General features: G+C 40.0%; 1 protein-coding gene across 1 annotated transcript; it reads left to right on the top strand.

Moving 5' to 3' along the window:
- Positions 1-228: 228 nt before the first annotated feature.
- Positions 229-26,062, top strand: WDHD1 (WD repeat and HMG-box DNA binding protein 1; the record flags this gene model as incomplete). Its single annotated transcript, XM_084208299.1, has 25 exons — positions 229-305; positions 1,247-1,358; positions 3,296-3,447; positions 5,362-5,473; positions 6,006-6,056; positions 7,164-7,259; positions 8,675-8,767; positions 9,674-9,780; positions 10,742-10,877; positions 11,033-11,225; positions 11,405-11,595; positions 12,206-12,390; positions 14,285-14,526; positions 15,024-15,161; positions 16,073-16,229; positions 17,872-17,986; positions 19,306-19,437; positions 19,917-20,137; positions 21,712-21,842; positions 22,470-22,529; positions 23,332-23,375; positions 23,511-23,669; positions 24,056-24,195; positions 25,149-25,284; positions 25,862-26,062. The coding sequence occupies 25 exons, from the start codon at positions 229-231 to the stop codon at positions 26,060-26,062; spliced, it is 3,381 nt and encodes a 1,126-aa protein (XP_084064425.1).
- Between the last annotated feature and the right edge of the window lie 1,725 nt (positions 26,063-27,787).

Raw genomic sequence — 27,787 nt, 5'->3', positions numbered from 1 at the left:
GTCACCATCCCTGCAGTGTCCCCTGCTCCCCTCCCAGCAATGTCCTCATCCCCACAGTGTCCTCATCTCCCATCCTGTGTCCCCAGCCAATGTCCCCATCCCTGCAGGTGGGTGTCCCAGCAGCTCTCACCTTGTCCCCCCATCTGATGCTCTTTCTGAAGTGTTTCCCTTTAATTGATGTTATTTCTTCTCTTTTTCCTCTCCCTGAGCAGACAGGTGGGAGCAAAGATGCCATCAAAGCAGAAGCCGATGCGGTACGGCCACACCGAGGGACACACCGACGTCTGCTTCGATGACAGCGGCAGGTAACAGCCCCATTCCAGAGCCAAGAGGGGGCTGGGCTTGTTCCTGTCTGATGCTTTCCCAGCAGTTTGGTATTAGGAAAAACTTCCTCTCTAAAAGAGTGGTCAGCCATTGGCACAGCTGCCCAGGGCAGTGGTGGAGTCCCCATCCCTGGAGGGATTTAAAAGCTGTGTGGATGTGGCACTTGGGGACATGGATTGGTGGTGACCTCGGCAGTGCTGGACTCAATGATCTTAGAGGGTTTTTTCAATCTGAATGATTCTGTAAGTTTCTATATCAGCCACTGCTGTGTGAGACACTGGGATGGATTTATGGCCTGGCATGGTCCAAGAAATCCTTTGGGTTTTGCTTGTGCTGAGAACTGGATGTGTGACATATTTAGGTGCTCTGATTTTAGAAGTGATTGATTTATAACTTAAATATAAGCATATATATATATCCCCATGTATATATATATAGTAAGTATTATATATATATATATAAACTCTATATGCACATTTTATGAGAGTGACTTCATAGTTTTTAGCAGAAATCAGTGTAGTGTGGGAGTAAATACGTTTATGTGTGCACTAGGAAATTAAAAATATAGTTGAAGGAATGCAATATTGGGATTGCTATATTTTCATCTCTTCCTTGTGCTAGTTCTTTGTAAAAATACAAACTATATATTTAGTATTACCTTTTTATAGACTAAAAAGAAAACTAAAAAAACCCCAAGCCCTCTCAAAACAAACACAGAGGATCCACCTTATATACTGGTATGGTTAAAGTTCATATTATTTTATTCCTTTCTAAAGATCATTATCATTGCAAAGACTGTTCATAAGAGATGATCTGGTAACAATCCCTTGAAAGCACAAAAAGCCTCATTTGGCATTCCAACCAAATGCTTCAAAAAGGATGCAGATTCTTGGATTTTAACAAATCCCGTGTCTTTCCACAGCTGCATTGTGACTTGTGGCAGTGATGGAGATGTTAGGATCTGGGAAAACCTGGATGATGATGATCCAAAGTCCATTAATGTGGGAGAAAAGGCCTACTCATGTGCTCTAAAGGTAGGGTTGTTAACACAGCTCCTCACAGTTGTGGATGTTCCTCCAGATTGTGGATCTGCCAGCTCAGGGATGCTGCCTCTGTGGGTAACAATAAACAGGAATTATCTCTGGCAATTCATTCTACCCCATACACAGTTGTAGAGGAATTATAACTTACACTAATTTTGTAATGTTTTTTCCCCTTCCTCTTCCTTCACATTCAGTTACATTAATTTCTGACTTTGATCTCCTTTCTGAGAAGCAAACCCAGCAGATTAAGCTAATTATGCAGTGAACTTTTTAGGCTGTTTCAGTGTTTTCTCACCATGTGAGTTGCAAGAATTTTCCCGGCATAGGATGTGATCATCAAGTATTAGGAAGAAAACCAAGAGGTTGTTTTATGTGGGCCTGTGTTAAAGTCCAAGGAATTATAATCTGTATTAATCAAAACTTGCTTTCACAAAGTGAGTAATGGTTTGTGATGGTCTCAAAATTGTTGTTTGGCTAAAGATGCCTCTGACCCAGTGTCCCTGAAGTGAGAAAAGGATTTATATAATAGAAAATAATTATTTTTACTATGCATGTTCATGTAGTTAGCTTGAGAATTGTCACATTATTTCCTTCATGTCCAATTTTTTATATTACATTAATCATAGTGGGTCTAAAATACTGTCTTTGTGGCAGTTTTAGAAGAGAAGACTTCCAGAAGCCTACCTCAGTTCTACAAATATTGTGTATTTAACTTGGCAGTGATAAAGAGAAATTTAAAGAAAATTTTTCAACTACTTGTGATTTTGTAGAGGAGTATGAAAGAGGAAATAAATGAGTACTAACATATTTTTATTGAATTATAAGAATCATCATTTGAAGTCTTGTTCCGAATTACTGCCTTAATTGAATCCTCTTTCTTATGTCCTTTTTAACATACCTCATGTATCCCTCAATACCTGCAAAATCTATTTTCATAATTGATTTTTAGGGTATTTTGCTGTAGATTTTCCTCACATTAATTATTGTTTCACAAACCCAACACATGACTTGAATGGGTTCTCTTAGCAAATCAGTGGCAGAGTCAGAAATTGCTAAATCTGTTAAAGAATAGATGAGGAAAAATCCTGGGAAAAATTGAAAAAGGTGCTCCTAGTTTTTGAGGGATGTTTTATTTTTAAGCAGTGTGAGACTTAAATGTCAGGAAATTCTTTTTCAGAAATTACTCATCATTAATGAAATGCCATGAGGGGCTGTTCTGAGATGTTGATGTAATCTAGGTAATAAATATAGTCTCTTATTTTTTTAGGTTATCCACTGCTGACTGCTGCTTCTTTTACCTTCAGGATTTTTAGTATAATTTTATATACCTTAACAAAAAACCCCTACTGCAGTACTGCCTCCCCCCAAAAAAATACACACAATAAAAAAGAAAACAAGGCATTTCTTTATATTTATTTTAAAGTTTTACTGCTATGTACAACTGAGGAATAGTATTGTTACTCAAAGAGGTATTATTTTCCAAGAATGTGATAATTATTTATTTTAATTTGCAGTTTTTAAAATCTGGGTTAATTTTTAGTAAGAATCTGCCTTCTCTTTTCTGCGAAGAACTGAGCTATAGTTCATGAACTTCTCATGTTTCCCTGATGGCATTTAACTGAGAATTCCAGTCCAAGGGTGCCCTCTCCTGATGCTGCAGCAGATCTAAATAGCATGCAAGTTAGTTTGGTTAAAGTGATAAATTATTAAAGTTATTATGCTTGTCTGTATTTTTGGGCAGAAAAGAAAGCAAGTTAAAGAGTATTTCTTGTACTACTCTTACTGTCAGACCTTTTTGAAATGAATGAATGAAATTAATAAATAAATTAATAATTTGACAAAATATTTGGGACATCAGAGTGGGATTTTTGTCTCAGTGGCATAAATGTGTTTTAACGGACAGATTTTGTGGCTGATTTTGTTGTCAGAATGGGAGGCTGATCGCAGCAGTCTCCAACAACACTGTCCAGATCCACACATTTCCTGAGGGAGCTCCAGATGGGATCCTCACACGTTTCACCATGCCTGTCAACCATGTCACCTTTAGTCCTGATGGCACCAAAGTTGCTGCTGGATCCAGGTAATGTGTGAGGAAAAGCAGAATCTGGAATCTTCCTCACAGGCTGGTTGTTACCAGCGAGGTCATGAACCCACAAACCTCTGAGGGCTGGAAAATGCCTTCAGGGGGGTGAAGAAAGGAATGAAGAGGAGTTTAGGAAACAATGCTCTGGGAGATACTTGATCCACCAAGTAGTTTTATGTAGAAGTCTGGTGTTGTGAAATAGTTTCTTTTCTTTAGGAGCCTTGAGTGTTTTCAGCTCTCAGTCTGAAGCACAAGTGTTCACCTTTCTGGATGTCTCCTCTCAGTGAGGGTTTTGTCACTGGGAGCTGAGGATGATGTCCCAGCTGCTCAGGAAAATGGGGTTGCAGATGAATGTGCACATCTACAAGTTAGATTTGCTCTGATTTCTGTGAGGGCTTTGAGTCATTCTCTGGCATAAGCATCACTGATCTGCCAAATGATAACAGATGACACTTTCAAGACTTGCCTGAGGGGAATTAAATATGTAGTTTAGTTCTTTTCTTAGGGCAGCACGTGTGCTTTTACAGAATATACTCTAGTCCTTTAACAGAGGAAGCAAAATAGCCAACAGGCAGTGGGTTTTGTGGGGGTTTTTTTTGTGTATTTAAGGCTCAGGTGATTCTCAATTGGATTTGATGAATTCTTTGGGCAGTCATAGCTAATTCAAACTGCCTGCTTGCCTCTCCTGGAATTTTGCTCCACAGGGGAGATGGCAGAGATCTGCTTCCTGACTCCTCTAAGTGTGAATTGAACCAGAAAAGCATTTTGGATGAACGTGCTGGACTGTGAACTCTGGCAGCAGCTCCACCAAAACTGGGAGGCTGGGCAGTAACCACTGTATTCTCCAAATCTGACAGGGATCATGGCTTTGGGCCCTCTGCCAGTGCTTGTTTCTGAGAGAACAGCTCTGCCCCAGGATCCAGCTTTGATTAGAGAGATTAGGCAGACAGCAAACTCTTTGCTGTTTCTAAAACTTTTATAACCCCCCAGAACTCCTGCAGCCTGGCTGGGGCTCTCACATTTTTAGGAAAAAGAGCTCACAAGACTGTCAGGCCACCCCTCTGTGAGGTCTTCGTGTCATACTAAAGGAGAATGGTGAAAACCATGAAGTGTGGGAGTGCAGCTGAGAAGAATTGCTTTTATTTGTCCCAGATTTCTCCATTTTTACATGAAATCTTCAAACTTCAGTTATATGTAAATTTAACATCCAACTGGTTGCCAAAGTTAGCATGAACTACATGAAAAAGGTTAAATGTAATGGTTAACCCTATAGAATTAGATCCTAAAGTGAAATTTCTGAGGGTATTGCAATGAGGTTTCAGAGGGAGTGGTACTGGAAGTTTATCACAGGAGCTCTTTGTTTTAGGATTATTTTGAGTTAAACTGCGGCATTGGCTGCAATTTTAGAAGAAGGAATTAAATTGTTAAAATTCTCTTATTGTATCTGATACAATAAATAGTCTTAAAAATCCTGTTAAAAAATCACACAAAATAGACTACTTGCACCATCTTTTTTTTTAAAGTCACTTGGCCAAATAATTATATTAATGAATATTGATCCTACTCAGTAGATAGTTCTTGTTAAGTCATCAGCTCTCTGGTATCTGAGCAGAGATTTTTATTAGCTCATGTAGAATATTATATGAAGAGATATATGATCTCTGTGTGCATAATATCTTTTCCAAAAAACAGCCATATTTTGACATGAACAAAAATAATTTTCTGCTAAAACCAGTCTGGCCTGAGTCCTATTGTAACAATCCTCAAGATTCTCATTTTCCATTACATCATATAGTGTTGAGAGCTGTAACTTCCCCAAAAGATATTTAATGCCTATTTTTATTGCCATAAAACCATAGTTTGTCATTGTTAATAGCAATATTAACAATTTTATGTCATTGTGATCTGCAGTGACTTTATGATCAAAGTTGTGGAGGTGACTGATAGCAGCAAGCAGAAAACATTCCGAGGACATGATGCTCCTGTTTTAAGCCTTTCTTTTGACCCCAAGGATGTTTACCTGGTAAAAATAAACTTTTCTTATTTGCTTTCTGCTTTGAATCTCATTTTCCTTGAGGGGAAAAAAAATTAAATTTTTTTTTACCAAAAAAACCCAACCAGTGGCTGGGCAGATGAGACAATTTCATTTCATCTGACCTTGCTGGTGATGGAGTCTGTCACAACTTGTTGCCTCCCAGGAGAGCTCCATCTTTGCTTTACTAATCAGTTACTGTCTGTGTTCTTCTGGAATCTAATTTAGAGGAGAAAAGGTGCCTCACTAAATTTAATATTAATTTTGACCCTCTTCTGCAAATAAATAGCTCACTTGAAGTATGAGGGTTTGTAATTACAGAAGCTTGGAGATGAGTACAGCTCCAAGATGACAGCATTGGAAAGTTTTAAATCTTAAAGTGGTTTAAACAGAGAGGTTTTCTTTTTAAAACTGCCTGTATATCCTGTGTGTGTGGCATTGGTTATAGGGATTTTTCAGTTCTGTAGCATTAATTTCTCCGTGTCTTTAATTATTAATTTGTTTACTCCATTCTCTCACCGAGGCCTCGGCGAGCTGTGACGGTTCTGTCAGAGTCTGGAACATTGCAGATCAGGTAAAGGCTGACCTCTCCACGTGAAATCTTTCCTAAGCAATCCAGGATTTCACAGACAGCAAGAAGAGCTGGACTGAAATAACCTTCCTGGAGCAGGATTTTCCTTTTGGGGATGAAATCTAGTTACACTTCACAGAATACTTCTCTCTGCTTCTGGGAGAAATTCCAAAACCTGATTATGAAATGTTGCCTGGGTAGCTGTGTTTTGTTCTTCCTGCCTGTGAAATCCCTGATTCCTTCTGTTCATCTCTCCTAATTGGCCAACACTGTAAGTGCCAAGGACAAAATGAGGATAGCAACTGACATCAGATTCCTCATTTCAGAATTTCAGCACTGAGGAATTTTGATTATAATAAACAGTTTATTAACTGTAGTAAACACATTTAGCCTCTGCTCTTAGAACTCTAAGGAGCTTGAGAATTTCAGGTGAAGGCTTTAATAAGGCAGTCATGCATATGGATATGGAATTAGTTTTGCTAAATGCCACTGACTGGAATAAGAATCCCTGTGGAATTATTCCTGTAAGTGCAGTTGAAAATATCCCCCCCCACACTTGTGGCTTGCTACTTTTTTACAACACAAGCATAGTTGTGTGAAATCTCATGTTCCAGACTGACAGTGGCTGCCTTCTGGGGAAATGATATTGAGAATGTTCCAGTGTTGGGGCAGTTTGATGCATGAATCTGTGCTGTGATTTGAGATTACAGCCATTCATTCTTTATCCAGCTGGGACCATATTCAGGCTGTGGTGTGTCACCTTGCCGTAGTTGATCTGGGTTTGACAAATGCTTTTTGGCCACATTTCTCTATAACCTAAGAATAGATGGGCTCATTTGTTCTGTACTTGGTTAAAAATACATGTTCTGTGATCTTATTTCTGTTACAAGTAGTTTTATTGTCATTAAAATAGTTTCAGGGCTACATTGACAAATTATTTTTAAGTCAGTATGCACTACTGTATTTTCATGAAAGAGATTATTTCAGTTCAGATATATTTATTTCTTCCTTTTGTTTTTTTTTTCCCCACCCATTTCCTTTAAGAATTTGTCCTAAACAGCAGATTTTTGCTGAGCTAAAAAGCTTATTTTTTTAAAATTCTGTTTTCAGACATGCACAACAAGCTGGCTGCTGCTGCAAAAATGTAATGATGTGATAAATGCTAAATCAATCTGCAGGCTTGCCTGGCAACCTGGCACTGGCAAGGTAAGTGACATTCTTTTATCACATCTTAATCCTTCTTTTGCCTCTGAGTCCAAGGGTAGAATTCAATCTGGGCAAGCCCAAATTGCACCTCCTGGGAGTAAGGAAAATATTTGGGGTGAAGTTCCCTTTTAGGAAACATAAAATGCTGGAAGTGGCTCCTTGTTTAAGCTCCAGACTGAGTTTGGCAGGAGTCCAGCTGTCAGCCCTAACCAGCATTAAACAGTCTTGGTGTGCTTGAATAGGAAGGAACATTGTACACGAGGGAAGTAATCAAATTGTTCACAACAGAGCAATAAAGGACTCCTGTTCTTCTCTGCTTTGAGTCAATTTTGCTCTAGTCAGTATTTCCTCAGTAAGTTCCTCCCTTTCTTTTCACCTGAAGATCAAAGTTGCAGCCAGGTGGGGTTGGTGTCTTCTCCCAGGTGACAAACATCAGAACAAGAGGAAATGGCCTCAGTTTGCATCAGGGGAGGTTTAGGTTGGATATTAGGGAAAATTTCTTCACCAAAAGAGTTGTCAGACCTGGCACAGCTGCCCAGGGCAGATGTGGAGTGCCCATCCCTGAAGAGATTTAAAAGCTGTGTGGATGTGGCACTTGGGGACATGGGTTAGTGGTGAAGATGACACTTTCACATTAATGGCTTGGCTTGATGACCTTAGAGGGCTTTTCCTACCTAAATTCCATGATTCCTAAATTCCTACCTAGATTCCATGATTCTTCAAAATCCCTGGCTGCTATGACAGTGTTATTTATCAATTTTCCATGGAAGAGTAAATGTCACCCTCAGTACAAATTGTTTCAATATCCATATTGCATAAAACCAAATACTTTCCATTTTTTAATTCTTCACACACATGTATTCAAAATGTAAGCAGTTGTCTTGCTTCTCTTACAAAGCAAATTGTTGGAATCCTAACAAAAACAGATCCTAAAGAAATAACCAGCCAGTAACATCAATGTAGTTTTATGGAAGATGAAATGAGCTGGTTTAGGAATCAGCTATTCAAATCAGATTTATTGAGAAATTGTAACCTGATCAAAAGGAGTTTGGGGAGGGAGGGTAAAGGATCACCTAAACCTTGTGCTCAGGGCATTGAAAATGGTGTGTGTGTGTGTCATGTTTTGATAAATAAGAACCTATAACCTTATGGTGCAGTTTTCTGCCAGAAGGAAATGAAGATTACAGTAAAAACAGGCATGTTTTGCTCTGTTGCCTGTGGAAAGCATTAAAGAACCTTGTAATTTAAATTACTTCAGCTTGCTCTCTCAGTTGGCATGGTTGGGATGTTAGAGAGCTGTTAAATCCTGAGGCAGTCACATCTGTGAGGCTTTTGAATGAGGGAAATGTGCTGCTTGAGTGTTCTGTTTGACAGGTAACTTGTTCTAAATGGTGTAATATTTTTCCTTTGAGCAGCTGCTGGCAGTTCCTGTAGATAAAGTTGTTGAACTGTTCAGAAGAGAGACCTGGGATAGTCAATTTGATCTGTCAGATGCCTCCATCACACTGGTAGGTGCAGAAACCAGGGGCTTGTTAAATACTTTGTAATTTGAATGTTATTCTGCAAGAAATTGTCTTCTGCACAGTACCTCTCCCTGGCCCCCTTCTCTTGGTAATGACTGTTCACATTTTCTGTTTAATTTCTGATCCTGTTGCTTTCTGTTGGAAAACAGAGCAGAGATGCTGAGTGGTGTCAAACACCTCCATGTGATTCCCCTCCTTCATTTATAGTAACCCACCAGGTCTCTAAAGTCTCCTGGTGACTCACCCACTGCAGCTGAAGAACATCTGTTTCCACAAATTGCTCTAAATACAGAGCTTTTTAGAGAAAATGTCAGGAGTATTATTTCTGTATGGAGCAGAGATGTCACTTGTTCACTCTCTATTTTATTGAGCTGAAATTTAGTAGACCTGACTGTGCCACCTTCTTTATTTTGGCATCACTGTGTGCTTGGGATTTTTGGGGTTGAAGAGAATCACCTCCTAGTGTTACTAAGATGCAGAACACACAGCCTTGGATTTTAATTTATGGGACTGTATGAAGTTCAAAATAAATAAAGAAAAGTTTAGTGCTGAGTTTGCAAAATACACTCTGCTTCTTTCTGCATGTCTAGAATTGGGTTTTGTTTGGCCTCATGGCACTGTTTAATGACAGAAGATGCATATTCTGAAACAAAAATATGTGTGCTATCTCAAAGAGTGTTTTTTAAACCAACCATTTTTATAATAGTTTTTAAAGAAAAAGAGTTACTTAACCCCAGCCCATGTACAGTAGGCTGGATATGGTCTGCTAAAGATGATTATAGATTTTTTTTTTTTAATTCCAGAATATCTGTCTGATTTAAGTTCCAGAATGGGAATGCTGTGCATGCATTGGTTAATTTTTATTATAATTAGTTTTATTTTTTTCCTTAGCCCTTGAATATTGTGGTCTGGTCTCCTTGTGGGAAGTTCCTGGCAGCTGGAAGTGTGGATGGGAATTTAGTGGTGTGGAATGTAGAAACCCAGCAGTGCATAGAGAGGTATTCAGTGTTGTTCCATAAATCCCCAAATTCTTCTCTTTTTCTAAAAATAGAATTTTAAGGTCTTTTCTGTAAAACTTTTTTGTGCAAATATAGAACTCTGCCTCTTAAAAAACTGAGATTTACAGGGTTTTCTGCTTTAACCTGTCAGGCACCTTAGGGAAGGGACTTGAATGTGGATTTTGTTCAAATCCCAGAATCTTTCTTTCTGTGTATATCTGTTATTATTTTTTTAACTGATGATAGATTAATGGATAGCTTTGATGGAAACAAATTTTCCTCTCATCCCAGACCCCAGTAACATGTTTTCTAGAGGGAGAGGGAAACACAACTCAGTCAGTCAGCCATCCTCACCTGTAGGCCAAAAAGGACAGACTGGCAAATGCAATTTGGTTAATTAAAGCTCTTAAAGAACCCTAAATATCCCCCCAATTAAAATCAAAGGTATTACTAATGAGGTGGAGAAGAAGAGAATTATCTGAATATTCTGAGTAAGAAACATGATTGTAACTGCAATCTCTATGTTAAGAATTATAGACAAATAATATAAATAATTAATGGGATGATTTTTGTAAGGATAAAGGGTGGAAAAGAGAGAGGATTAATGTATCAGTTTATTCAAGAGAAACAAATAATGTTCTTTCTATAACTGGATGGTTCTGGAATAAATGAGTGCTGAGGAGTTCCTTTGTCTTCTAAATGTGTATCAGGAAGCTGTTGTTTTAAGAATATGATTCTGATTGATTTTTAAACCTTAAATTATTTTCTTCATGGAAAAGGAAGACTTGCTCTACTTTTGTAGCAGCTGTTTACTCTGAAGGTGGCTTATTAATTATCCTATTATGTGTAATATCACTTTCTTGTACTAAATAAAAATGACCACTTTTTGCAATAACTCTTGGAGGGGAAGGTTCTGCCCTGAGGAGCTTACTAAAATCCATTATTTTCATATTCTTTTTAGGATGAAGCATGAGAAAAAATACTCAATTTGTGGACTGGCATGGCACCCTAAATATAAGCAAATTGCTTACACAGACAATGAAGGAAATTTGGGGCTGTTGGAAAATATTGGTGATGCAGAGAAGCCAAATGACAAGGTGCTCAGTGCCAATGAGTTCTTGAATTAATTTCATTATTTAGGTTATGTGGAACACTCTCTTTTGTTCTTTGCAAGTTCCATCTTGTGTGTTAATTTATTTCTTGAGTTGCATGTCCAAAGGAAGTTCTGTGCTGATGGCTAATCTGGTTGTAGGTTGCCAGTGCAGTGGCCAAAGACTACAACGATCTGTTTGATGGAGATGATGATGATTATTTAAATGGAGATGGGATTGAGCCTCCTTCTTCCCCAAAAACTGGAGATAATGAGGATGATGCTGATGACCTTATGCAACCCCCAGGCCATGTGAGACGGGCAGTAATTGATGATGATGATGATAACTCACTAGGTACACAATGAACTGATTTTCCAGACCTCTTTTTTTACTAGGATGATCTTTTAGCATCCTTAACTCAGATATATTCTACTTTGTTTCTCCAGATAAATCTCGACTGTTTTAATTTTTTTAAACCTTTATTCTGTCATAATACTGTGTGTGAGCTTTTTGATTTTTTTTTTTACTTCTAGATATTGGGTTGATAAAAGCTAGTTCTGGTCTTCTTGAGAAGGAGGATGATGGTGATGATCAGACTGGTGGCTTTTCAGCTTTGCCACCATCATCTACACAACAGCCTTTCTATGATGGGCCAGTGCCAACCCCCAGGCAAAAGCCCTTCCAGTCTGGCTCCACTCCTGTGCATCTGATGCATCGATTCATGGTAAATCTGTGTGGTTATTTAGATTTAGATGCTGGTTACTTGGATTTAAAATATTAATTTTGTATTTAAAATTGCCCATTTCATGTCAAGTTTTCATCTATCCAATATTTTTTAATACTTTACAGTGTGAAGCTAAGTAAGGGAAAGTAGCTTTGTTTTCATGCAAGGAAAACATAATGTTTTGGTTTGCATTTCAGTTGCTTTAGAAAGAAATACTTTGCTTTAAGACAAAATCAAGCTATGCAGTTTGTACCCATGCTACTCAATTCTAGCAAATTCATTTAAAAATTCCTTTCTATGTCAGAACTGTGGATAATTTTGTGCTGTTAAGACCTGTATGTTAAACATTCACTATTTCTTTCTGTCTGCAAGTTCTTTGGTAGGGAGAAAGATGGCTGAGCAGTGAGAGTGAAACTACTTTCTGCCTAATTCAGCTGTTTTAGGAACCACAAGTCCTGATTACACAGGTCTCCAATCTTTATCCAGCCTGCCACCCACACTGGTTCCAGATAAAATGATTACAACAGGCTGGTTTAGGGCAGTATATCTGATGGATTTAGGACATTTGAGTTGATGGGTTTCTTTAGGTGTGTGTGGTTCCTTCTGCCAGGTGTGGAATTCAGTTGGAATCATTCGCTGCTACAACGATGAGCAGGACAACGCCATAGACATCGAGTTCCACGACACCTCTGTGCACCATGCCACTCACCTCCCCAACTCCCTGGGCCACACCATGGCTGACCTCTCCACTGAAGCCATCCTGCTGGCCTGTGAGAGTACAGAGGAGCTTGCAAGGTAAGTCATGGCCTTGCTCTGCACAACCCATAATAGGGAGGTGCTTTTAACTTGTTTGGCTTTTGTTATTGGCTTCTATAGATTCTGAGCTTTTTGGCTTTTGATCATGCTTTTTATTTATGGGTGTCTTGGTTTGAAAAGACAGGTGTCTGCTGAGAAAGGCAGGAGCCTTCCTTGAAAATGCAAGCCCCCTCCCTCTGAATTATTATAATTTTGAAATCTAAAGGCTTTCAGGCAAAGATATGGGAATAGGAATAACAGCTCTTTACTAGGAAAACTAAAAATAGAAATGTGGTAGTACAAACAAAAAAAAAACAAGCCAAAAATACACTGAGAGAGTCAGAACAGGAGCTGGCACCCTGTGGGTCAGGGTGGTGGCACAGTCCCATCCCAGGGTGGTGGCACAGTCCCATCCCAGGGTGGTGGCACAGTCCCATCCCATGGTGGCACAGTCCCATCCCATGGGGGTGGCACAGTCCCATCCCAGGGTGGCACAGTCCCATCCCATGGTGGCACAGTCCCATCCCATGGGGCTCAGCCCTCCTGCAGTGCCAGCTGTGGCTCTGCTGCAGCAGGATCCTGCACAAGGGGGGAGTTTTCCTCTGCAGCTGCAGGGCTGCTGGAGATGGGCCTGCTCTCCCTCTGGGAATGCAGGGCAGGAGAAAGCTGCTCCTCTGGGAATGCAGGGGGCAGAGGCTGCTGTGCTGTTCCAGGGCAGATTGGATCCAGGTAGGAATGCTTGGCTCCTGCCCTGGGCGCAGCATCTCCCCATGGGATGATGGAATTGGATCAGCCCTGCAGGGACACTCAGTGGCCATGGACAGCAGAGATCTGCTGGAGGGAGGATGGGCTGTGGCAGAAATAAAGGAAACTGCCCCATGAACAGAGGATAACTGCCCCAGCTCTGACAGATGGGAATAGAACACACACCAGCTAAACCTGAGACAATGGGATCACTCTCAATGGAATTTTAGCTTCCACCTACTTGAACCTTCAAGAATATTGAAAAATGTAATTTCTTTCTCAAGAATTTCTTCTTAATTCCTTTTACAAATGTATGTATACTGGAAACTTCACACAATGCAGACTCAAAGGAAATTGTAAACATGAACAACAATTTTTCAGTCTGCTCAGATAAAAGATCAATCATAAGGGTTCAGCTATTTCTTTTCACACTGTTCCTGAGGAGATGTTTGGAGATACCCATAAGAATTTCAAGTGTGAAGAACACAAGTTTTGAAAACCACAGAAAGTTTTAAGCAGCTGGGCCAGCTAAACTCTGTTCTTGCATTTAAGAACAATTTCAACAGTATTTTATTGTTGGTTTCTGTGGAAGTATCTTGAAGAGAGAGCTTTCTTATTTTCACACATACAGCCTTGTGGTAAGTTGAAAAGCATCCTTTAAAAGTGTTATTTGTTATATATTGGTTGTCTGATTTTGAAAGTGTGTTTTCTCAATGTAAATGGGTAACCTCTCAAAAGGCATGATGTCTGTGGATTGCTCATAGGCAGTTTTCAGTTATTAAGAACTGAAGTTTGTAATATTTTTTCCCTTTGAAAGATAGCATAATATGACTGACTTCTAATGAGGGCTGATATTCAGGGTGCCAAGGAGGACATTTACCTACTTCCATCTAAAAAATCTCCTCTCAGATCTTTCAACTCTCTCTGCTTCAGGCTTCAGAGACTTTAAATCTACAGTACTGGAGGTCAAGCTGGCTCTTCAATTTTTGAGTAATAAGAGCAACACCTTTGCAAATGACCACTTGAAATTTGCAGTGCCACCTGTAGTTCCATCCAAGATCTCAGACAAAAATTTATTATACTAGTGTATTTTCAGATAGTGTATTTACTTCATGTTGAGATGTTTGTTGGTTCTTTGTCTCTGCCTTAGCAAGCTCCACTGCATCCATTTTGGCTCCTGGGATGCCAACAAGGAATGGACTGTGGATATGCCAAAGGATGAAGAGATTGAGGCCATCTGTCTAGGTCAGGGCTGGGCTGCCTGTGCCACCAGTGCCCTGCTGGTCCGTGTGTTCACAGCTGGAGGAGTCCAGAAGGAGATCTTCAGTCTCCCAGGCCCAGTGGTGTCCATGGCAGGACATGGGGAGCAGCTGATGCTTGTTTATCACAGAGGTAGTTTCCTCCCTTTTGTCTTTTTTTGAGCTGGGATTGTTTTCAGTCTTCCCCTCTCACTGGCTTCACACACTGGTTAATTTGTTTGTAAACACCTGAGGGTTTCTTCTTCTTTTCTTCATGGTGTTTGTCATTTTCCTCTTCTGGGTGATGCTTTTACAAGCACATCCACCACAACCCACACACCTGTGACTTCTGACAGCAGAGCCTGTGTTTGATATTGGGATGCTGAGATTAAACTGTGGGGAAGGGGAGAATTTTGCAACAGTGAAATTAATTTATTAAGTTTGGGTTTCAGATGTGCCAGAAGGAATTACTACAGGAAATTAAGGAAGTTGTTGTTATGCACATCTCGTGTGTCCAAAATATCAAATAGTTGTGTGTCTGACAGTGGTATTAGAATTAATTAATAGTGCATTAGAATTAATTTTTGATTCCAAACTAATTTAGCCAATTCTTCTGTTTTCTAACACAATCATTGAACAACTTCTTCCTAGGTACTGGGTTTGATGGGGACCAGTGCCTCGGGGTACAGCTGATGGAGCTAGGAATGAAGAAAAGACAAATTCTGCATGGAGACCCTCTTTCTCTGACAAGGAAATCCTATTTGGTGTGGGTTGGATTCTCTGCAGAAGGTATGAAACACCTGCATGAGAGGTGATGGGAAATACTGACACTGCTGGGGGGATTACAGGAAAGCTGGAGAGGGACTTTGGACAAGACAAGGAGGAATGGCAGAGCTGACAGAGGGCAGGGTTAGATGGGATATTGGGAAGGAATTCCTGGCTGTGAGTGTGGGCAGGCCCTGGCACAGGGTGCCCAGAGAAGCTGTGGCTGCCCCTGGATCTCTGGAGGTGTCCAAGGCCAGGCTGGATGGGGCTTGGAGCAGCCTGGGATAGTGGAAGGTGTCCCTGCCCATGGGAGGGGGCAGAACAAGATGGTTTTTAACATCCCTTCCAACCCAAACCATCCTCCTATTTTATGGACAAGTTTGGCTAATTAATGCCCTTTCAGTAATGTAGATCTTGGGACTTGGACTTTTTCTTCCAATCTCCTCAACAACATATTTCTATTTTTCTATTCTTTCAATATATTTGTCAGAAATCTTTAATATTTTCCCATTCAAATGTTATCAGGACTTGCTTTTCCTGCTCAGCCAAAAGAAATAAACTCTGATAATACACCATAAGAGCACCCCAACCCCCTAAAGTTGGTAGCTTGGGAGGACCTTTTATAATAAACATAAAATTAATTGTATAATAGCTGATTTCCTTTGGGAATCTGCCCAAGCAGTATAAATTCGATTTCTCCATAAAATGTTTTAATTTGGAACCTGCCAGTTGACCAGCAGTGGTGCTGGCTGACAGAAGGTGGCGCATCTCTCCAAGGAAACTGCCTTTTCCAAACGGATTTCTGCTGAGTTTGGGAGAGAGGATGTCTCTCTGAAATGCATAAACATCATTTCCCAGCTGTACCCACCACCCCCACCTTGCTGGGCTGTAATTTGCTGCCTGTCAGAGGAAATGCTCTCATTTGTACCAAACAGGCACCCCTTGTTACGTGGATTCCGAGGGAGCTGTGCGGATGCTGAACCGAGGGCTTGGGAACACTTGGATTCCAGTGTGCAACACCAGAGAGCATTGCAAAGGGAAATATGATCATTATTGGGTCGTTGGCATCCATGAAAATCCCCAGCAGCTCAGGTCAGATAATTCATGCTTTGTTTGTCTTGGTTTTCAATCCTAGAGAATCCCTTTTCAATCCCTTTTTACAAAACTGCGAACTTCAGCTGGTGCTGAAACAGGTGCCTGGTAAATCTTCACAGCAAATGGTAACTCCCCAAATAGAATTCTGCATGGAGGATTCTATATTAAACTGCCTTTGAGTAGCTCATTAGAGTTTTCTAACTTGTGACTGATTAATTGGCTCAGAGGTGTGTGTGCGCTTTATTGACACATTCATAAAACTGCATTTTGCTAGAGAAACTTTCTGAAGTTAAGGTGGCTGTTAGAAATCTACTTCTGCTTTTGATGGCTCTGGTTGTTTGTTCTTTTTTTTCCAAGTTTTTGGGATTCTTGGTATCTTTTTCCTCCCCCTTTGTTTTCCCCTTTTTTGACTTAGAAAAGAATCCAATCCTCTAACTCATCTACATCATCAGACATAGATAAGTCAGAGCTCTCTGTTATTACATTAATATTTAAACTGTGGCCTTGAAGAACCATTTTGGATGTAAAACTGCTCAAATATTCAGCTGAAAACTGACCATTTCTTTATAAAATGTTATACTAGTGTGTCTAAATAACTGTTTCTCTTTAGTGTGACATGCATGCTGAACATTTTGTTGCTAAGCTTTATTTGTAGCATTTTTTATTCCGTGGTCTGTGTCCTTTTCCTACCAGGGCAGAATACATCAGCTCACATATTTTACTGAAATTTAGACTCTCTTTCTTTACTAATTACAGGCAATTGTAGAGTTTGGTGGGAGACTGAATTTTATTTAAACTTATGTGGCATTCTTCATAATACTCTCCTTTTTTGGAATAGGGGAAATAATTTGATACCTCTGTTAAAATGTCACTTCCCTGCCTGTTTCTCCCTCCAAATCATTATGTTGGCCTCCAGAAAATTCACCAAAAATGTGCAGGTCACATCACATTGATAAGATGGTCAACTGTGAGTCTCTCATCCTGAGTTTTTCCTTCTACTCCAAGAAAGAGGGTGCTGCTCTCTGAATTGTTAAGACCATTTTACTCAAAGCCAGCAGCATAATGAAGATAAGAAGGGGGGAGGGTTGTTGTAGAAACACCACATGCCTTAATTAAGAGATAGCCAGAACACTGATGCTTCCTGTGTTTTTTTTTCAAGTCTCTGAAACAGCAGCTTAAAAACCCAGATGTTTTTGTCAATGCTTCATTGGTGCTGCAGGAAACACAGCTCTTCCCCAGTCAATGGTTTGCTTAAGTGATTGTTACCAGAAATTATTCCTTTAAATATAATCAAGCAATAAGTCTGTGCCTTCAGTTGTTCAGTGGCTTCTGATTTTAATATAATGCATTTACCCTTTGTAGCAGCTGTTAAACATTCTGTGAGATCAAGATCAGAGTGTGTTTTGTGCCACATTTGGAGTTTAAAGTGTGAACAAGAGCAGCGTGTGCCTTGCTGGTTTTGCTTGCCATGTAAAGATAACCCATTTTCATGCAATCATACACATTGCTGTATTTAAGCCAATCATTTTATTGCTACTTTCCAAAGGACAAATCCTCTTCAAGTATCTTGCTGCTGAGGAGACCTGGTTTGGATGTGGAACATGTGGTGAGTGTGGCTGTGTTTTGTTTCTGTGCACAGGTGTATCCCCTGTAAAGGAGCCCGGTTCCCTCCCACCCTGCCTCGACCTGCTGTAGCAATCCTGCCTTTTAAACTTCCTTATTGTCAAGTGGAAACAGAGAAGGGACAGATGGAGGTATGGCATGGTGTGGAGCCCACAGCTGGGAGGCTCAGGTGTCCCTGGAGCGGGGATGACACCAGACCCCTGTTAATTCCCTCTGCTGTGAAAGAGGAACAATGGAAACCCTGAGTAAAACACGTGGCCAAGGGGGTGATTTGGGTTCAGTGCTTTGTGGAGCTTCTCTGGTTTGGTTCACAACTGTTCCTAGAAGAGCACAAAACAAAACTGGCAGAGCTGTTGCAAAGCTGTATTTACACATGATCTGTTTCTGACCACTGAAGTCTTTCTCACTCTTGGTTTTTTAGTGGGTTGTGATACCAAATTTGGGGATTCCAGTCAAGGTGCCCTTGATTATGTCTGGGTTTTACTATTTTAGGCATAACAAAATTTTTGAAAAATGTTCTAAGTATCCAAATTCATAATCACTGAAAACACAGGTCTTCTGGCTTGGCTTATTTGAGGCTGGTTGGAGCAAGATGTGCCTGTGGACCACTTCTAGACAAATAATAGTCTTTATTCTTCAGTTTTTATTGGTTTAAATATTTCAGACTTGTGATGCTCAGCTGTAATGCACAAAAGAGAAATGAACATAAAATTCTAACCTCAGCCTTTGAGCAGTTGAATGGTATTTGAAATTTATTCTCTTTGATAGAAGTGTAGATAAAAAGTTTTGATAGTGAACACCCTGACATTTTTAATGAATTCTCCTTCATTTGGTTAAGTGTTTTGTTTTTTTATCTGATAGTTTGCCATTCCTCCCTCTATCCAAAATAATGGGATGAGAATGCCAGGAATTGTTGATTTGGCTTGAGGGAATATGTGTAGGTAAAGAAAAGTTATTCTAATACATCTGATGAAAACACACTGATTTTGAATAAGTTTATAATCATTTTGAACAAGGCTAGCCTAGTCTAATAGCCATACTTGCATTATAGTTTCTGTTTATGTGTCTCTCAGATGAACTCCTAAGGTTACTGAGTTATTCTGGAATACTTCCAGTTTGCTGTGGGACAACAGATAAAATGTTCTAGAACTGTCTATCCTGATAGTATATTGGTGAACATGTAGGTTTCATCCTGCTGCAAGCCTGTAATATAAATGGAATTCAAAATATATGGCAACTGTTTGGATCAGTTTGTATAAGTGTGGTTGTTATCCATCTTTTCCTTGGTAGCATTGACTTGAAGGAGAATTGTTTGCCCCTCACCCTCATTATCAGAGGAAAGGAATGCTTCAGGATAAGTGGATAAAATCCACTGTAAATTATTAGGCATTGTGTTATGGACTGTTTTTCCCCTCTGAATTCCAACACTCATCCTTCTCCCTTTTTTCAGGAGCAGTACTGGCGTTCTGTTTTATTTCACAATCACATGGATTACTTGTCAAAAAACGGATATGAATTTGATGAAAATGCTAAAAATCAGGCAGTGAAAGAACAGCAGGAACTCCTAATGAAACTGTTTGCTGTAAGTACAAATACATAATAGAAAGAATCCCTAAGATTTATCCCTGAGACTGGAGGTGCTAAGGGCCAGATGGCCAGGGCTTGGAGCAACCTGGGATGGTGGAAGGTGTCCCTGCCCGTGGCAGGGGGCTGGAATGAGATGAGCTTTAAGGTCCCTTTCAACCCAAACCACTTTATGATTCTATAATTGATTTGTAGATGGCATCTGATGTAAATGCTGCTTTGATTTGATTCCTCTTCTTAGGAGTCTGGCTAGTGAGTGGCAATCCAGCTGGTTCAGACTCAGGTAGAAGGTGGGCTGCAGTGTGAAGGGTGGGGGGAAGAAGGAAATAACAAAGCTTTTCTTTGATTTGTAGCTCATGATTATTGGTGTCTTATCTTTATTCATTCACTCCACCAAGACTGTGATATCCTACTCCTGGAGTCTTGAGGGAGCTGTGGAATTGAGGTGTGTGACTCCCCAGGCTCCTTCTCTTGCAGCTCTCCTGTAAGCTGGAGCGCGAGTCCCGCTGCCTGGAGCTCGCTGACCTCATGACCCACAGCGTGCTGAATTTGGCCATCAAATACGCCTCCCGCTCCCGCAGGCTGAACCTGGCCCAGCTCCTCAGTCAGGTGGCTGTGGAAAAAGCCTCAGAGCTGGCAGCAGCACAGGAGGATGAGGAGGAGGAGGAAGAGGATTTCCGAAAGCGCTCGAGCGCTGGGTAACGCGAATTTCCGTGGCTAAAAGCTGGGATGGGTTTTGCTGCTCTGTGAAGGTTTTGGTGCGTTTCTGTAGCTCACAGTTTGCAGGGTATTTGTGGGTGAAGTGACAGCTCGAGTTGCTCTGTTTGGAAATGATCCTTGTGGAATGACACATCCTTGCTGGTGTCTCGTGAGGACTCCTTAGTCCCAGGATACCAGCACAGAGGGAAATGTCTCCCCCCTCACTTCCTGCGTGCCTGTGTCCAGCAGCCTCAGAGCCAGAGCAGGCTCAATGCTAAGTTGCTCAGACTGGAATTTTCTCTTCCCACATTTCCCTACTTTTGGTTGACTCCCACCTATTTTTTTCTTCCCCTCTTTGTCTCAGTCTCTCAATCTCAATTCATTCCACACCTGTCTAAAAATCCTATCTTTCTCCACCCATCCCTTTTTTTCAATATCCCATCTCAGTTTATTTTATTTGGTCTTATTCCCTCCTAACTAATCCCAGCTCTTAAAAGCTATGGAACATATTACAGATTGGCTTTGCATTTTTTTTTCTCTTTGTGCTATCAATCTTTCCTCTCCTACCTGCATCTGCTTTGTATAAAATGATGAGGCAAAAGGTGTGTGTTTGTGTTTTGGTAGGTATTTTTTAATTGTTATGGGGTTGCTTTTTAACATATTTAAATTTATAATAATATAAGAATAATTTCTAATAATATATATTTATATTCATTTGTGTTGTACTGTTGAAAGCAATGCCTCCCTATAGCAATTTTATATATGAAGTTTGGGACTTATTTAAGCAAAGGGAAGTGATAAGTCCCTGAACTTATCTGTAGCCTTTCCCTTATTCTTCTGTGTTAAACTGCACAGTCAAAACTAATTTCTAAATATTCTGGCTTGTTCTTCTGGATCCTGTGTGGAAGCTGTAATCCTATGTCTGCAACTTCAACCACTCTGAGGGCTAAAATCCATCACAAACATTATGTTGTTCTTAGTGCCAGAGTAATCTAATGCTCATTGTTTTGGTTGAAAGAAATGGGCCTTTTGTTTATGTATATTATACAGATTTTGGTAATTGGCAAATTTTAGGAGGAAAATGTAAGAATTGTACATCCTAGTGTATTGGGAATTTAGAAAATAATCAGCTTAAATGTTCAAACTTGATGTCTTCAGTATGAGATTATATATCCATGTTATTTTAAAATATATATATAATATATACATACATATATATACATATATATGTATAAATATAGAAATATATATATAGTATATTTGAATATACTGTGTGTATATTCATGGATATAGAAAAAGTAATCTGATGATACTGGAGGTATAAGTGTTTACATGGAGATTAGAGAAGATCTTTAATATTTGCATTTATATTTGTTGCAAAGTGTTCTGGCAGTAAAGTTATGGAGTGGTTAATGAATCTTTAATCCTCACAGTTTAACCAAGGTATAATGCACATAAATGCCAAATGTTATTGTTCTTATTGCCTAAATTAGGTAAGTGAGCTTGCTATCTGTTGTTTCTGTTTTCCTTCTGACTTTGTGACCACTTCCTTTGTGCTGAATCCTTCCTTTAGTTCCAGCAGCTCTGCCACCAAGTGGGGGCAGCTGCCAGGCAGGAATGTTCAGCAGGACCAAGAAGTGGAAGATGATGAAGAAACTGATGCCTGTGAGGAAGCAGAAGAAACCCCAGAAGTGCATAAAGAGAGTAAGAAAAATATATTCTCTGAATAGACTGGGAGTTATCCAGATAGCTTTTGCAGACTTAATAAGGAATTAAGTGGCTCCATATTCCAGCCTGTGCCTGCAGTCACTGCAGAGAAACAAGTTCACTTTGTGTCATCTGCTGTGTCACAGCTGTGTGTGCTTTGTGCTCAGTGTCCATTAGAGAGGCCCTGGGGGATTTTTTCCTGTTGCCTGATTTTATTCCTGAAGGACTGGCTCACCTTCTAATCAGTTACTTTGATTTCAGCTCCAATCTTGCAGGAGGTAGATTGATAGATGAGTAGTTTGAACACACTTTAAGGAATAAGCTTAAGGTTTAAGAAATAAATTTACAACTCTAAATCTAGTAGAGATGCCAGATGGTTTTGTAAAAGTGTTTGTACTCTCATAATTTTTCTGTAGTCATGGAATCACAGAATGGTTTGGGTTGGAAGGGACCTTAAAGCTCATCCAGTTGCAGCCCTGCTGCCAAGAGCAGGGACACCTTCCTCTAGACCAGGTTGCTCAAGCCCCATCCTTTCTTACTTGTCTGTTTGGTTTGATTTTTTTTAAAAGAATTTATGCTACAATATTTTATTGCATTTAAATATATTCTCCTTTCCTTTTTCAGAAGAGCCAAATGGTTTCTCCAAAGGTGTCACCTCAGCAGAGGTGCCTACTCCAAAGCCTGGTGAGTAAATAATTCATTCCAGGATAAAAGGATGATACCTTTGTCATTCTTCACAAATCTGCTCCTGTTTTTTATCCTTTGTTCTCCCATTACTACTTAAATTTACTGCATAACAGTGTTGTCAAATGGTAAATTCACAGAATGGCTTAGATTGGAAGGGACCTTAAAGCTCACCTCATTCCACCCCCCTGCCATGGACAGGGACACCTTCCACTATCCCAGGCTGCTCCAAGCCCTGTCCAGCCTGGCCTGCTCACACAGATTTGTTTTTTAAGAGGTTCCCCATTCCTGTCTTCACTACCTAATGGTGTTCATGACACTGTTCTGATTGCCTCAGCTGTGCCAAATGCTGAATCAGTGCCTGCCTGGCTGTGCCATGAAAGCTTTCTTTGGGACAAGGGACAAATGAGAACAGTGATCAATGGATTTGTTTCACTACTCACAGGCACATTTATTACTTGCAAAGCAGAGTGAGAAATCCTGAGGTAGAGCTGTGAGTGTGGGCAGGCAGGGGCAGAATGTGACCTCCAGCGACCTGCCAACCCTTGAGCAAGAATAATAGGAGTGGAAACGGATTTGGGAGTGGAGGAAGTACTGGGTCTTCCTCTGGGTTTGTATTTTAAGCTGTTGGTCCTGTGTGGCATTTCTGATAACTAAGAATAGCTGAGCACGTACAGCATAACCTTCACAGGGTTATTAAAGTGAATTTCTACTCATCTAAAATGTGCACATTGCCTCAAAGATTTGGATACATGTGTTAGTGCACACATTTTTACATTCTTTTTTCTCTCCCCTGAATCAGCTCTGGTTGCATCCAGCAGCAGAGGACGAGTGAATCCATTTAAGGTAAGAATTTTGCAGCTTTGATTGTGATGCTCTGAAAACCACAACAGATTCTGTCTGGAGTTTCCAATATAACTGATACCTTGGAGGGGAACATGACAGAAAATAAATAAAACACCTATTTCTTTGTTTTGCTAGGTGTCATCCAGCAAAAAGGACCCAGTAGTCCCCTCAGGAAATGTTTTAGACAATATGACCAAATACTCAAAGAAAACATCTTCATCTGGCAGTCGAGCTGCAGACAAGCAGAACCCTCCAGTTATAAAGCCTCTGACTCCCAAACCCAAGACCAAGCAGGTAATGTTTGTAGTCTTTTCTTGCATCATTTCAGTGAGGAAAGAACAAAAAATGGAATTTTACCAGCTTTTATTAAGTATGAAACCCTGTGAGTAAAGCAGCTTAGATGGCAGAATTCATTTAAGCATAGTGCAAAGACTATGGCAGCACATAAAACAGCAGAAAAAGAATCAATTGTAGAAATAAGTTTCTGTACTGAGCCTTGTGCTTTTATTTTAAATAATGTAAACATCTGCTGTGCTGAAATTGGATGGACTAGATACTCTATTAATGCAAGTGATTATTATGTCTTTAGGAAAGGCTTGGGGTTTGTTAGGCTACATGGTACATGTTGTTTGAGAGTGAGGTGATTTTACATGTTGCTTCCTTATTCTCCATTTCTGTAGGCTTCAGCAGCCTCCTTCTTCCAGCCCCGCACACCTGCAACTAATCCTGGTGAAAAAACAGTGGAAGAAAGAGAAGAAAAAGCAGGAAATGAGTCCCAAGAAGCCAAAGTCACTGCACAGGAAAACACTGAAAACAGAAGGTGAGAGACACTTGCATTTCAGTGCCCTATTCCAATTTTGACAGAAATGCAAGTTTTATTTCTGAAGATGTTGGACTGGCCAAAGAAATATAACATGAAGATTAAAGTTTAGCTCACAAGCTGTCACATTTGTGAACCCACTTGAAAAATGTGGGAGGGAATAATAAATGAGCAGTTCAAAATATAATTTTGGGGCTCTAAGCAACAATTTTTGCCTTGATACTGCTTGTAATAACCTTTGATAAATGGAACCATGCTGCTGTGACAGTCCCAAGCATAGGAAATAGTGCAAATTTCAACAGCTCTTGAAAATCACAAAGTCTCAAAGATAAGGGTCTTATGTGAAAGAGTAAAAGCTTTATTTTGGTGGGGTTTTTTTAAAGAGAAGGTCAACAAAATCTTCAGTCACCTGAGGACTCATCTCTTCCTAGCTCAGGCTCTAATCTGTCTTGTTCCTGGGAAGTAGATGTATTTCCTAACAACCCCAATCCTCATGAAACCTGCATTATTACAATCATGTTTCATTTAGGCTTCATTTAGCTGAGGAAGATGAAGGTAATTATTACTCATTTGGACTGGCATTCTGTCAGTTAACCTTTACAGATGATGTTCTACAACAAGTGGCAAGGAGAGCTGAGCTAATGAATGTGCTCTATTTTTAGCTTGATGGGACCCTGTCAGAAAGGAAGAGAACCATTATGCTTTGTCATTCTAAAACTGGAATGTTAATCTCCATATATATATATATCACAGTTTTAATAAAAATGCTTGACTTAGTCTTGCCTTGTCAGCATGTTCTCAGAGCATCCTGCAGTGGGAGAGAGGAGGCTGCTGCCCTGAGAGGTCTTCTGAGCAAAAATACCCAGTTAGATGCTGCTCAGAAATGTTGTTTTGGGAGGATGTGGTTTTCCTATAATCTTCTTAACCTGACAGCTTTTATGTGCTTGCTTTAGACCAAAGACAGGTTTCCAGATGTGGCTAGAAGAGAACAGAGCAAACATTTTGACAGATAATCCTGATCTGAATGAAGCAGAAGTAATAAAAGAAGGAATGAGTCGATTTAGAATGCTGACATCAGAGGAAAGGATGGTAAGAAAACATTCTCTAATTCTGTGGGTTTGAAATTTTTTTTTTCTCCAGTGAATCCCTGGGTTATTTTCAGTTAGGATTTTCTTTCTGGAAATTCCACTCTTATCCATCTTTATGGATTTCAATTTTGAACTGTGCCATGATCTATGACATATAATTTATGAAAATATAAACTGAATTATAAGCAATATCAGAAAGCAGCTTTTCCAAAATGAGGCTTGTGAGAGGAGAATAATCAATGAACAAATAACAAAAGGAATGAGTTCAAAGTCACATAGCCAGGCTTAATTCACTGGGGATTAAATTTGTTCTCATTTAACTTGTTGGGCCTTTTGGGTTTCTCATTTCTCCAGAAAGACAAATAAGAGCTTCAATTTCATATACAGTCTCAAAAGAAGTCCAGCTTTGAAGGAGAATGTTGTTAGAAGAAAAAAAAGTGAGGAAATAGTTCCTTACTTAATCCATATTAGTTCATCACAGGAATTGTTTTATACACATTATTACTCTGATTTTAAGGTACTGAAATAAAATGGTGAGTTTTGTGACCTAATTTGCACTTTTCTGTTTTCCCTCAAAGGTGTGGACTGAGAAAGCAAGAGGAGGAAGAGTCAGTGACTCAGCAGAAGACAAAAAGAGGAAGCGTCCCCCAGCTGAGGAAGATGAAGTGAAAAAGAGCCAGGAGCAGAAATCTGAGGACACAAATGTATCCAAAAAATCCAAGCCCTTAGATCCATCCACAAACAACAGATTGTCATCTTTTGCCTTCAAGCAGAGCTAGATGAAGTGGTGCCTTCTCAGTGTCTGTGTTCTGAAAGAATTCATGGAAGAAATTCCTCTCTGTTGAGGAGTTGGCTGCCATGCTTGAAGAGCACTGGCAAAAAGAGTGCCTGGCTCCAAATAGTCTGTTAGAAAGTGGTTTATTATCAATTTTTGAGAGGAATGTTGAATCCCCTCCTACAGTCTTTGACAGGTTCCTGCTCATGGGCCTGTTCCCTGGCAGCACACCCTGAGCAGGGCTGTGTAGCTGTGGTGCACCCTGTGTGCCTTGGTACCAGTGATATTGGCTGCTAAATGCAGATTAATTCTTCTGGGGAGGGTAAACTATGTCCAAAATCTGCCCTGTGGTTTTAGAGAGGCAAAATAATGGCTTCCTACCATCCCTACTGCCTTGAGAGTGAGACACTCCAGGAAATGGGTGTGAGGGGCAGAAAGCTGAACACCAGCAGCATGTTCAGCTGCATCTTCAACACCTGTGGCATTGGCAGAGCCTGATATGGGCAGGGATAGAAAACCAGAGCAGAAGCTGAGTTAGGAGGGTCAGGTGTGCAAAGCCAAACCATTCCAGACTGTGCTAAGGTGCTTTCCCAATCCCTGCCTCAGCAGGATCCACAAACTGCTCAGAACTTGTAATGTTTCGAACATTTGTGTCTGTAATGTTTTGTTTCTTTAAATAAAATAGCTGTTTCTTTTTTAAGGTGGTAGAGTCTTCTTTGCAGTTGTAATTAAAGTAAACAGATTTCTACCAGCCAGCCCTAAGGCAGTCAGTTGGTTTTACCCTGCTCTGGAGACAGAGCACTATGTCTAATAAATGTACTTGAAGCAAACTCAAATTTTGAAATGTTTTCTAAGATAGTTAAAATAATGTAACTTTTTAACATAACAGCTGAGACTGAAGAGTTCTCAAATTCTTTTTTTTTTCCCCTGTGTTTGCACAACTTTTCATTGTTTTCTTTTTTCATTCCTCTTCATGCTGGCACAGGGTGCCCAGAGCAGCTGTGGCTGCCCCTGGATCCCTGGAAGTGTCCCAGGCCAGGCTGGATGGGACTGGGAGCAGCCTGGGATGGTGGAAGGTGTCCCTGCCCATGGCAGGGAGTGGAACTGGATGAGCTTTAAGGTTCCTTCCCACTCAAACCACTCTGTAATTATTACTGAAAGTACATCTTGAAGATCTTTTACAACCTTAACAATTCCTTGGTTCTATAAACGGCAAATGACTTTCAATTCAAAGCACACTTTAAACCTTGAAATCTGTGGGTTGAAGATTGAGTGGGATTTCACTAAAAACCATTAGATTTTACCATAAGAAGTGTTTTATTAGACTATTTTAGCAATGGCTGTAGGTAATTTTGGGGAAAACAAAAAAAAAAAGAGGGTTGTGATGTCAACCAGGGATGAGAAATACAAACAGAAAATCCTGAAGACCTGACAACTTCAATTCTTCTGTCATCCACAGTTCTTACCTATCAATTCACAATTTATTTGTTTAAGCTGACAGTGGACAGCAAATAATATTTAACACACATAATTTCTTGCACTGACATAATGCAGGAAAAATTCTGATTTTTCTGCTTTCTTTGGGAAGAAGTTATTGTATCAGAGACTGGGATTTATTTTCAGTCAGAAAAGCCTATTTGGATGTATTGTGGAAAAAATGGGGTTGCAGTGGTAAGGAAAACATCCTGATGAAAAATCACTGGGCTTGGTGAACTGAAATGTTTTCTTT

This window comes from Fringilla coelebs (assembly GCF_963513975.1).
Source record: "Fringilla coelebs genome assembly, chromosome: 6".
Classification (NCBI taxonomy): domain Eukaryota; kingdom Metazoa; phylum Chordata; class Aves; order Passeriformes; family Fringillidae; genus Fringilla; species Fringilla coelebs.
Note: the sequence above shows the minus strand (reverse complement) of the source record. Positions and strands in the feature narration are given on the sequence as shown.